Source organism: Fundulus heteroclitus, chromosome 9 (assembly GCF_011125445.2).
Source record: "Fundulus heteroclitus isolate FHET01 chromosome 9, MU-UCD_Fhet_4.1, whole genome shotgun sequence".
Classification (NCBI taxonomy): domain Eukaryota; kingdom Metazoa; phylum Chordata; class Actinopteri; order Cyprinodontiformes; family Fundulidae; genus Fundulus; species Fundulus heteroclitus.
The window spans coordinates 3,738,196-3,750,425 of record NC_046369.1 but is presented as its reverse complement, the minus strand read 5'-3'; the positions used below and the strand labels follow the sequence as shown (position 1 = coordinate 3,750,425).

Genomic DNA, 12,230 nt, shown 5'->3' with positions numbered 1-12,230 from the left:
CAAAACAGTTTTCTCCCACCTTACATCTGAGTGGATTTCCTGAATTTTGATAGTTTTTTTAAGAGGCTTTGCTGTTTAGCACCATCAGTCAAACTGAGCCTATATTTTTCATTTTTTTTGCTAAGAGGGATTAGAATAAAGTCAGTAAGATATTAACAAGCAATTTTCAATTGGCAGAATGACCAAAAGCTGATATTTCATAGGAATTAGCCTGTTTTAATTTTTCTAGACATTATCATGTGTAATTAAGCAAATTTCACATGGTGCAAACCTCCTTCTGGTCTTTTTTTTTTTTTTCCAGTGAATTACACGCGGCCAGTCATCATACTTGGACCAATGAAAGATCGAGTCAATGATGATCTCATCTCTGAGTTCCCGGAAAAGTTTGGGTCCTGCGTCCCACGTTAGTATCATAACCGTGCGATAAATTCCAGAAGCAACTCAAAGCAATCTAAGAACTATGCCCTTGTAACATTGTATGAAAACTACATCAAACGTGATTTTTTTTTATTTGTCATTTAGCTTTCTCTACTTTTTTTGCTTTGTTTAAAATACTGTATAATTATGCAATTATTTCAACATTTCCTAGGCATTAGTACATAGATCATTTACAAATCTTCTAAAAATGCATACAAATAAAAAGTTAATTTTTACAGATGGCTTAGAATAACAGATTTGTTATGGTATGTACAAGTTTATGTGCTTATTGCTATTGCTTTGTGTTATTTGAGCTATTTACTCTTAATGCAGATGCACTACAATCTGCATAGTGGAATATTTTTTCATTCTCTAACTCCACCCAAACATTTGAAACTGAAGGTAGTTCAAATGTCCTTGAGCTGGAATGCAAACATACGTGACGACGTATCATTTTCCCACATCTGAACCTGCATGAAAACCTCGACTCCTCAGACACGACACGGCCACGGAGAGACTACGAGGTGGACGGCAGAGATTATCACTTCATGTCCTCGAGAGAGCTGATGGAGCGAGAGATTCAGGAACACAAGTTCATCGAGGCTGGACAGTATAACAACCACCTTTATGGAACCAGCATACAGTCTGTCAAAGAGGTCGCCGACAAGGTAAGGCCCCGGCTGAGCAGCTGACGGGGCGGGCTGGTTGCAGGCAGCCAGTGACTGATTCGAAGGTTCGGACCTTATGTCTCCTGCAGGGGAAGCACTGCATCCTGGATGTATCTGCGAATGCAATAAAGCGTCTCCAGATGGCAGGCCTCTATCCCATCGCTATCCTCATTAGACCGCGTAATGTCGACAACATCCTGTAAGTAACAGTGGGGTTTAATGGCACCTGCGTAGGAAAAGGGCTGCATTTAAACAAAAAGGTGCTCCAGAAAGTTTTTAGCTTTTGATTCTTTAGTCCTCTGAAGGCGTTTCTGACGTGTTCAATACGGACTGAAGAATAAACTGTTACATTAGCTGTTATAAGCATATGTAACTTTTAAAAATGGCGCAGTGGGTAGCGCTGTTGCCTTGCAGCAAGAAGGTCCTGGGTCCGACTCCAACCCTGGGTCTTTCTGCATGGAGTCTGCATGTTCTCCCTGTGCATGCGTGGGTTCTCTCCGGCTTCCTCCCACAGTCCAAAAACATGACTGTTATGTTAATTGGCCTCTCTAATTTCTCCTCATCCTCCCACACCCTTTGCATGTTTCCACATTTTATTGTTCCGGGCACAAACCTCATTGTATTTTATTGGGATTTATTTATGTAATACAAACCAACATTAACTATAGCACCACTAAAAAGTGAAGGAACAAGGGTACTTGGTTTTTAGTTAGTTTCAGAGCAACCATTTGCCTTTAGGAGTCTGCAAATTAGCCGACAGATTCTATCTGAGTCTAACTTAACAGTGAAAGCAGTAAAACGGGGAGATACCTTGCATTTACCTTCTGAACTTCCGTGTCTTCTTTCTGTAGGGAGATGAACAAGCGTTTGACAGAGGAACAGGCGAGGAAGGCTTTCGACAGAGGCCTTAAACTGGAGCAGGAGTTTGCCGAGTACTTCACCGGTTAGTCGATGCTAACAAACACACACACAAGAAAGATCCTTTAAGATATTCCAAAAAAAAAAAAAAAAATCAAAGGCCATCGTTTTTGTCTTAGAAGACCTATCATTTTCCTTATTTTGCCCTCAATTTTCCCATCTAGAAATTCATTTTTGTCGTTATGTTGATATTTGTGATGACCAACAAAATGTATGCAAGTAAAACAAAAGGATTTTTTTTGGATTTATGACTCATGGATTAATTTGCCTCTTCCTGTTAAAAAAAAAAGAAAATGCTCCTATTTACTACTTAAATACACAATATCTGTAGACTTTTATTTGTAAACCAATGATCTTTTTATGTTTGTTTCTTGCAGCAATAGTCCATGGCTCGTCTTTAGAGGAAATTTACTCACAGGTGAAGCAGATCATCGAGGAGCAGTCTGGTCCTTACATCTGGGTGACCACCAAGGAGCGACTCTGAATAAAAATACACAGAATTGAATTATCCGTGCACACGCCGCTGTCTCAACACTTCCCACTTGATTTGTTATTTTTATATTATCGGCCTGCTTCCTCTGTTTTGCATCGCTGCACACACGTCTATTCACACAAGCACACAATGGTGGCGAGGCTGGGACTATCTGGGACTTCTCTTTCCTGAAGTGGGGGGACCTCAGGTCTGTCCAGCAGCCTTCTGGTGGATCTTCCTTCAGCTTGGTTCCTTAATGTTTAAGGAGTTGGTTCAAATCAAGGCAACCTGTACCATGATCTGATTTATTTCACTACTGTTCTTCTTATTGTTGTCGATGTTGTTGTTGTTTTCATATTAACAAAGAGTAATGCATTCATGTATCGGTTTGTAATGATGATATTGTCACCAAGAGGCAGACTTTTGCACGCTGTAGCTTTAAGAGCATGATTTTGGGACAAAAATCTTGATCTAATTTCCTTGTCTGTCTTTCTGTCTGTCTGTTGTTCCACATGGCATCGAATATGTTTAGAGTTTCTTTTTTTCATTTCTCATCCCTTTTTTTCCCATCCTTTTCTCTTCCTACTCTCTAAAATCTTTTTAAAATGTTTATTTTATTCGACCTTTCCCCTACAGTTAAAGCCACAATGTTGAGAAGCTACTATTTATGGATGTAGCATGAAAAAATATTCATAATCACCTTAGATGTTTTGGGACTGAGAACCTTAACTTTTAATGTAGAAAGCTAATATCTGAGCTTAAATAAGTGTATAATTAGTTGTCCTTAATGCAATGTAGAGAATTACTGAATATCAACATTTTTAAGGGTCAAAAGCAAAAAGTTTTTATTTTAAGCTTTGTATTTTTATAACCAATTAATGTGGAATCTAACTCAGAATAGAAACATTGACTTTAAGCTTTTAACCTGTCACTGGCTGTGACATAATGCAAATATTCCCAGCTTGTCAGGCCTGTTCCCACACAGGCAGTGGCTTAATAAGCAAAAGCACCAATGATTTTTGTGACCAAAAAGAAAATCCAAACTGTCATGATCTGTTTTTGCAGCTGTCACTGCTACAATGCACCTCCAAGGTGAACATGCCCAGCCCCGATGTGGCTCATTTCACTCTATTTGCTTGTATTATATGCAAAGAAACATTTTGAAAATGGTTCTTGAGAATTCCGATGCATAACAAGTACTCTAAAGACAGGAAAAGACAATCACAAGCGAAGATCTGCCATAATTGGCTAAATAATAAAAAATAAATGTAACCATCCAGCCATTGGCTATATCCACTTATCTGTGCAGGGCTGCTTGGATATTTTTTTTATTTTTTGCTAGCTCAGTAAATATATACAATTGAAAGAGACTTTCCATTAAATCTAATTAAATGTTGAAATCACATGAAAGTAAACGACTAAAATGGCTCAATCGGACTTTTTTTAGCTGCATTTTTCAATCAAAAGAACTAAAGGGTTTTATTAGTGGTTTTTTTTTTGAGGAATAAAAGTGATAATTCAGGTCTGGATCTTCCATTTAAGGGACCTAGTTGTGTTTTGTTCAAGTCCTCCAGACTTATTTTGCCCTTTCTTTGCTTATCCTGAGTTCACCTCATACTTTCACATCTGTGTTCTTCATGCCCCGTACACCGATGTATCGGCTCCTTCATCTCTGGTATCATCCCGTTCACAATCACCATCACAGTTTTTGTGACAGCTTTCTGAACGCTTAATGTAGTTGCACGGAAGAGGGCTGATTTCCTAAAAGCATCTTGTGTGGCACACCTTTCTGTTAAGGATTTAAAGGAGCTATAAGTAAGATATTTACTGTAAAATCAAGCCAAATCATTCTCATTTGTCATCTGGGATGGAAGTAACATTCTCTATAAACAATCAGTCCTCTCCTTCAACAATGTCTTAGTCACATTTTTATCCTTTCAAACTTCGAGGAACTACTTTGATTCAGAGTGTAGCCCGTGTTTACTTCCTGGTTCCTGAGCCAATCTTATGAGATTTCTCAGGTTTCCCAACACTGAGCGCAGCATTTGGTATTTTATCTTGACAAAAGATTCCTGCAAACATGGAAGTCAGTAAGAGAAGCAGACAGGAAATGGATCAGAATACAACATCATAGACCTGCCCTATGTTAGTAAAAATTAACAACAGCAACACACCATTTAAAAACGGCACATTGGATTGTGATTGGCAAGCTGTTGTACCGATTTGAGCCACCGGGTGTCAGTATTACTTATAGCTCCTTTAATGAAGGGGGTAAAAACAGTTGTTGTGAAGGTTTTTACATATTTCTAGTATACAAAGACATAACATGTGCCCTACAGGTAAACGTTTGTCAAGCTCGCGTAATCCAGGGCTTGTTTTTTTTTTTTTTTTTTTTTTTGCTTCCCCTTTTTTTCTGTTGGCAGTCCTACTCCCCTTAAAAGATCTCAGCACTCAGCAACATATTCAAATCTGCTTTGCTTTTTTTCATCTGTAATTACCAGCTAAAGCTTTGGTTTCACAAGTTTCTCCCTGTTGTCACAGAGACTAGATCTTTTTCGACTGCATGTGACCGAATGTGTGATTAACACGTTTGCTGAGTGGGGAGGTCAGGAATTAAAATAACCTGAAATGTGTTGATAATCTGTGGTGGAGTATAACAGCTCAAGATGCTTTTGATGACACAGCCCCCTGTATGCTTGTATGGACCTCGTCAGCCACCCACTCCCCCCCTATTCCACCCTAAACCCCTGAGGCGACTCCTCCGAGCTGACTGGAGGACAGAGACGTACAGAGAGGCCGTTCTGTTGGTAGAGGAGCCCCAAACACAGAAAAATTTGTCTTTTTGATCACATGTTTTGAACGTTTTAATGTTTCCTCAAAGATTGTTCTGCTGAACTCATGTTTTCTCATCTATATTTCCTGATTAATCCCAGTTGATAATTTGTATTCATCAGTTGAGAGAACGGAAACCTCTGTATGGCTCTGGCTGCGTGTTTTAGCTAGGGGACTATGCCACTGTTTGTTAGAGTAAAGCACCGATGCAAAGAATCTATTAAAGAGATGTATCTATATCTAACATAATATAATATTTATCCCTGCTCTAACTGCCTATTTTGGTACAAAAAAATAAATAAAAGGCTTTATTGAGCTTTACTGCAGTCCCTTTACATGTGACAAGAGATGTTTATTCTTTCTTTTTTTCATTCTAGAATGCACAGAAATGTAAATATTTTGTCATATCTGATGTATTTCCCTTTACTTTCACATTTACCATGCATTTAAAGTGGTGTGTTGATCAATAAGGCGGGTCCCTTTAATGCAAATTTAGTTAAAAGTAGCTATTGCTTTCCAATGTCATTCATCTAACACTTCTCCAATCAATAAAAATGCTTTCAGGTTCCTTTTAAAATGGGTTCAAACCACACTCACTGGCCCCTTTATTAGGGACACCTTTGTTGGACCCTCTTTCTTCCATCAGAACTACCTTAATTCTTTATGCCATTGAATTAAAGCAGCACCGTCCAAGTTTTGACCCAAGAATAAACTTAACTTGAAATATTTAATGATTTTTCAGGTCAATATAGAACACTTAGCCCACATGGATGCTCAGTGGAGGCTGGCCGTCTGAAAAACTCACCTATGTAACTTAAGAGGTGTGGATCCGGCTCTGGATGGGTCATGTGACGTAGCACACTGCTTTACGGCAGTCTGAGCTCCCCTTAAACACGAGAGCTAACCTTACATGCTTCTACTTCTCTCGTCTTAGAGTCAAAGTTTTGCCATGGCCATGGTTACTATTACAGGTACAAGGTATGAAAAACATTCCACTGAGATTTTGGCCTATATTTTACATGATGGTTGCTAACAGTTACCCCAAATGTGTCACCTGCACATCCATAACCTGCACCTCCCATTTCGTCACATCCCCAAAATGTTCTGCTGGATTGAGATAAGCGTCACTTTCAAGAAACCACTTCATTGGTAGACGTGTACGCAGTGGTCATAAAGGGCTAGACGTGGTCTGAAACAATATGGTATCTTTGGCTGTGCCTTTGAATGATGCAAGGTTTTAACTAATGAGCCCAAAATGTGCAGAAAACACTCACCACCGACCTGAACGGTAAATAGAAGGCACGATGAAGGCATATTTCCATGCTGTCTATACCAGAATTTGATCCTGTACTCAGAATGATGAAGCTGCAATGGAGAACCATCAGAATATTTTTACAATCCGTCTTTGTTTCACTTTGGTGAGTCTGTTTGAACTGTAGCTTCAGTTCACTATTCTTAGCTGGCATGAGCACCATCTAGTCCGGTCCTGTAGGGCTTCTGCTTCAAGCTTTAATGTGATGTTCATTCAGAGATACTAAGCCACGTCCACAGTTTGAGACATAGAGTCTAATGGGAATGAGTGGATTTCACCCTGGTGTAATTTTAAAGTGCACTAAATGAGGATGAACCAATAATCTCAGGAGCAGCCTTTGGCTTATTTTAAAGCATAAAAAAAATACCTAAAGGCTGATGTCCTAGCCATGAAAATAATAGAATAAACTTTTTTGTACCAGTATTTCACTGACAAGCTGCCACAGCTCGCAGTGACTTCTGTCTTTAGGAGCACCAAACCGGTAAGTAGCCGGACAGCAACAGCACAGATGTTTTCTTTAATTTACATGGTTGAAGATTATGTCATCTGATATGTTTAAACAGAATATTTAAAAAGAACATTGCAGTATTTAAACTTTCTAATGAGCAAAATTATAGAGATATGTTGCAAAAGAATGTCGTAAGAGAGTACTTCAGTGCCTGTTTCCAAGACAACTTCTACTTTCAGTATTTGCCAATTATTTGATATGAGAGTTTTTTTTAATGGAATAACAGGGAAAAAAAGCTCTGTGCTGACAAATGGATAAAAAGAGGGTTAAAAGTGTCCACAATTATAAATATGGACCTCATTCCTGTGAATATTTCAAACTTATTTTAGTCCTAGTGACAAAAACACGTGAATGAGACCAGCAGCTTTGATAAGTTGGTCATTATGAAATACTTTGTGTGGGCAAAGACAACAACAGGGAATAAAACACCTGAGTTACAACTGCATATACCGGTACTGAATATTATTTTTTTTACTTAATTTTTTTTTTCCAGACAAATTTTGGTAAATTAGTCAGAGCTTGATATTCTGAGGGCAAGAGAAATAATATTTAAAATTACTATACAATTGCAAGCATGCAGCTCCAGTTGTTTGTCATGTTTAACGGCTTCAATTTAGGAATTGATTTTAATAAAAGAAACAGAAAGGCAAAAACTGTTTCTAAAAGGTTTAGCACAGGAATTCTTAACAGATTTAAGCTTATTTCCAACCATAAATGATCACCTTTAATATAACAATCATTTGCGTTGTTTACATTTAACACGTGGAAACTGGCACAAAAGCTATTTTATTGTTTGAAATGGCAAATTATCTAAATGTAATAACCACAGGACCACTGGAGGATCTATTTGAGGGAGAGAGAAAAAAGATTCTAAAAAGATTTTTTTAAGTTGTACGCTTTAAATGTCTATATCCATTCATCAAAGCATGCCTTCAGTCAGCAATCATTGGAAGACTTTTGACCTTTGTCTTTACAGCACGTCCAAGGTTGGTATAATCTCATGCCTCCAGGTCATTGAGTTCCTGAGTTTAAATGGGCTATAATTCTGTAACGAGGGTGAAATATCCCGCTGTAAACTAATGCCAGGTAAAATGGAGATTGGTTCTAAAAGTTGGCATATTCTCTCTTCCTCAGGATGTGAAGATAAAAAAATCAAATAAAAACTGCTTCTTTATCATTATATTATGCAAGCCCAGGCCTGCTGTACGTGACCAATAATTTGAGCTCAGCATGAGGAAGATACAGTATGGCTGACATTTCAACATCTTTATTACAGGGGAAAAAATTAGGCTTGGATAAAGTCAGCAGATTTGTGCATCAGGTGATGTTGGACACCTCAACCTAACTGTCACGTCTGGCTCATATTTAACTTTTTTCTCGTATGGACACAGCAGCCTGAAACTGCTACTGTTCGTTATTATTGATCTACTTAACTTGTAAAATGCAGAGACCTTTACTCCTGTTAAAGATGTGTACAAAGCACACGAATAAATGTTTATTTTGCAGTACCTTAATGTGATGCTGAATATTCTAGGAAACTACACCCTTTATTTTCTGCACATTTATTCTATGCAGGTAAAATGTTGGATGCACTCAGGGGCTTCGGCATTGTGGTTGCTGGGGGGTTTACTGGGGTCCGTCTCTTCTCTTCCCTTGGGTGGGGGAGGCAGATTCCCTCTGTTGGCCCCTCTTGGGCACCTTTGCTCTGAAGGTCCCTTCAGGCATCTGGGGTTTTGGTTCCCCTGGTGTCTACCTCGTTGGGGGTCCTTGACATCTTCAAAACCACTATTGAGCATTTTTCTCATGGATATACCTCACATACACAAGCACAATCTCACAAACACTTACATGTGCTTGGATCCAGGTGCTTACATACTAACTTATATACAGAAAATCCTTATTATTAGCTTTAGCTGTCACTTTATACATGTCATATTAAATGTGATTATATGAAGGCGTTGGTTGTTTGTATCTGTAATACTTTATCAGTAGGTTTTGCTGTTCTTTTTATATCTCTCTTTGCAGGTGTGTAGAAGCAGACTCAGGGAATGTTATATTGCTCTCTCCCTTTCTTATGTCTCTTTTACCTTTTCTCCCTTTTAGCCTTTTGTCTCATCTGTTTCTCTCCTTTTTTCCTCTTCTATCTTCCCGTTTCTGTGTCCACTGAACATGAAATAGTCCCAGCATAAAATCTAATAAAGCTTCTTGCATGTGTAAATCAATCGGAGCTCTATGGTGAAAACAGTAAGGCTCCACTTGTGAAAGTAAAATCTGTTGGGCTCTCTTTGGCATTAAGACAACAATTGTTAATGCCACATTGCCAGACAGGACACATAAAAACCATTAAAATATTTTGAACCAAATTGTATCTGCACGCCGAACAATTCTTAAAGCACAACTTACTTTTACTTATGGCGACATAATGGTGTGACACAAAAACCTATTTCTGCTGCCAAAAGTACACACAATTTTATATTTTTAATAGAGGAGATCCCCTCGATTGCGACAGACGCTACTTTTTTCACACTATCGGCTTTTATTTGATGGTAAGCTGACAGGAAATGGGGTTTACATGGAGAAGACATGCGGCATTGGTCCATCGGCCAGGACCTGAACCCAGCCGCATCAAGGACTCCTGCGCCACTGCCTTGTCTATGAGAGTCTTCTGATAGCTCCTTTCTGGCATAACAATCATAAACACTTCCACTAATGCTGTCAAAAAGTCAACTGGTTTGATTGGAAATTAACAATGTTTTCTGGTTACGACATACGTTGTTAGCAAACCAGAATTAAATATTTACTATTTTAAACAGATGTGACGTTACCCTTTATGTTAAAATATGCCGTTCTTCTCAGTGTTAGAAAGTTCACCTTACCAGCAAGTTTGACTTTAGCAAAGCTTTAGCGTTTGGTGAACAGGTTAGTGCTGGATAAAAACATATTCATTAATACTGCAGTCAAAACAAACATGTCTGCCTTTCCGTTTCCTGCTCGACAACCCACAGGGCAAATGACATTAGTGGTTGACTGAACTGAAATCTTTAATTAATTAGCAGTAGTGTTGTTCAACTTTATATCGCTGCCAAAATAATGTTGCTAATGTGAGAGTTAATCCATTATTGAAAAAAAATTAACTTTTACAAACATCTATGCTTGAATAAAATTTTAGCTATTTTAGTAACTTATATGTTATATTCTCCAGGAGCTCTTTTTGTATAGTGCAGTGAGCACAAGGGTAAAATAATAACATCTTCAAAGCTCGCTGTCAGAGAAATACGGTCAAGACTAGCGTTTTTAGGTCACCAAGACTCCTTCTAAACCATCGAAGACAAGTACATGGCAACCAGTAATTTGGAAGGCAGAACTGAACAAAGCTACTTCTATCTTGCCAGTATAAAACTAAATGTTTGGAGAGTGCTAAACACTAAGCCTGGCCTTTTTGTAAGCAAACACTTAAAATGGGTTGGATGCAAAACAAAGGCTAACTATGTGGATGACCACCTGGTATTCACTAGTTTTTTGTTTTGTGTGTGTGTGTGTGTGTGTGTGTGTGTGTGTGTGTGTGTGTGTGTGTGTGTGTGTGTGTGTGTGTGTGATAATGTGATGTTGTGGGACTCATTCTCTTACAGAGGCCTTGGGAATGTTGTTAAATTTGATGTTGGCACTTTCCTTTTCTAAAATGGCATCTAATTGCAAAAATGCACACACACATAGACACACCGTCTGTAGGGCAGGTGATCTATTGTTTGGTCCAGTTGTGTGTCTCTGCTCTGTCTTCTGTAACCCCAGTCGGTCGAGGCAGATGATCGTTCATACTGAGCCCGGTTCTGCTGGAGGTTTTCCTTCCCGTTAATGGGGAGTTTTTCTTCCCACTGTCGCTTCATGCTTGCTCAGTATGACGGATTGCTGCAAAGCCATGAACAATGCAGACAACTCTCCCTGTAGCTCTAAGCTTCTGCAGGAGTGAATGCTGCTTGTCGGAACTTTGAAGCAATCAACTGGTTTTCTTATATAGTAAATTTTTGACCAATCTGTATAATATAATTGATTTTGACTTTGTAAAGTGCCTCGAGATGACATGTTTCATGAATTGGCGCTATATAAATAAAATTGAATTGAAATTGAATTGTGCACATCCCTATTTTTGAAATGTTCTGCATGATTTTGTCAAGAACTAATTGTTAGTAGGATTATGTTTTCCACTGAATTACTCCATTCAAATCAAAGTATAGTTATTGTTTGTTTTTTGGGTTTTGTTTTTTTTTTGGGGGGGGGGGGGGCGGGGGGGGGGGTGGGTGTTACAGCATGCGGGCATTTTAATGCTATGAAAGACTCATTTGTTTAAAAGCTTCTTACACTTACCTGGGGCCTAAATAAGTGTAGTTGGTGCTGTACTGAAGGGTAAACCAGCAAGACTGAATTGTCTGTAGTTATGACATTAAAATGTCACAGATGTCTATATGTCACAGACAGTAATTTTAAATCATAGGAAGATATTTGCTGCTGCCTACTGAACTGACTTATAAACAAACAACATGAGCAAACAGGATTTATTAGCAAAAAGAAGAATTATTATGCCAAATAATAATGGGCGACTGTGGCTTGATGGGCGACTGTGGCTTGATGGGTTGAGTAGTCGTCTGGCAACCAGAAGGTTGTGGGTTCGATTCCAGCTTCTCCTTGCCACATGTCGATGTGCCCTTGGGCAAGGCACTTAACCCCAAGTTGCCTACCGAGCTGCGTCTCGGTGTATAAATGTGTGAGCGTTAGTGAGAGCGACTGGGTGAATGTGGCTATAGTGTACAGCGCTTTGGGTGGTCAGCATGACTGGAAAAGCGCTATACAAGTTCAGTCCATTTAAATGCTGTTGCTTGTACAAACAAAGACTCAAACACCTTTTGTGCTTAAAGGCTGAGTTATGGTGGGAGTGTTAGCAGGTAAACAAACTTGTTGTCTCCACTTTCCATCTCAGCAGCCAGAGTCAGTCAGGCACCGTCATTGCCACTGTGCTGGACTAATTTTCTCCTTTTCCTTGCCACATCATAATGGAAAAACACCACACAAGCAGGAGAGACGAGTAAGGGGAACGGCGTAGATCGAGGC

At 39.0% G+C, this 12,230-nt stretch overlaps 1 protein-coding gene across 11 annotated transcripts in view; it reads left to right on the top strand.

Moving 5' to 3' along the window:
- Nucleotides 1–5,642, top strand: part of LOC105936938 (discs large homolog 1-like protein) — a 136,944-nt gene extending 131,302 nt beyond the window's left edge. For all 11 annotated transcript variants that reach the window (XM_036140854.1, XM_036140856.1, XM_036140855.1 and 8 more), the window contains 5 exons: nt 302–403; nt 913–1,085; nt 1,175–1,284; nt 1,937–2,028; nt 2,381–5,642. In XM_036140854.1, coding sequence (XP_035996747.1) covers nt 302–403; nt 913–1,085; nt 1,175–1,284; nt 1,937–2,028; nt 2,381–2,487 — 584 coding nt within the window. In that variant the 3' untranslated portion in view covers nt 2,488–5,642. The remainder of the gene's footprint in view (nt 1–301; nt 404–912; nt 1,086–1,174; nt 1,285–1,936; nt 2,029–2,380) is intronic.
- The last annotated feature ends 6,588 nt before the right edge of the window (nt 5,643–12,230 follow it).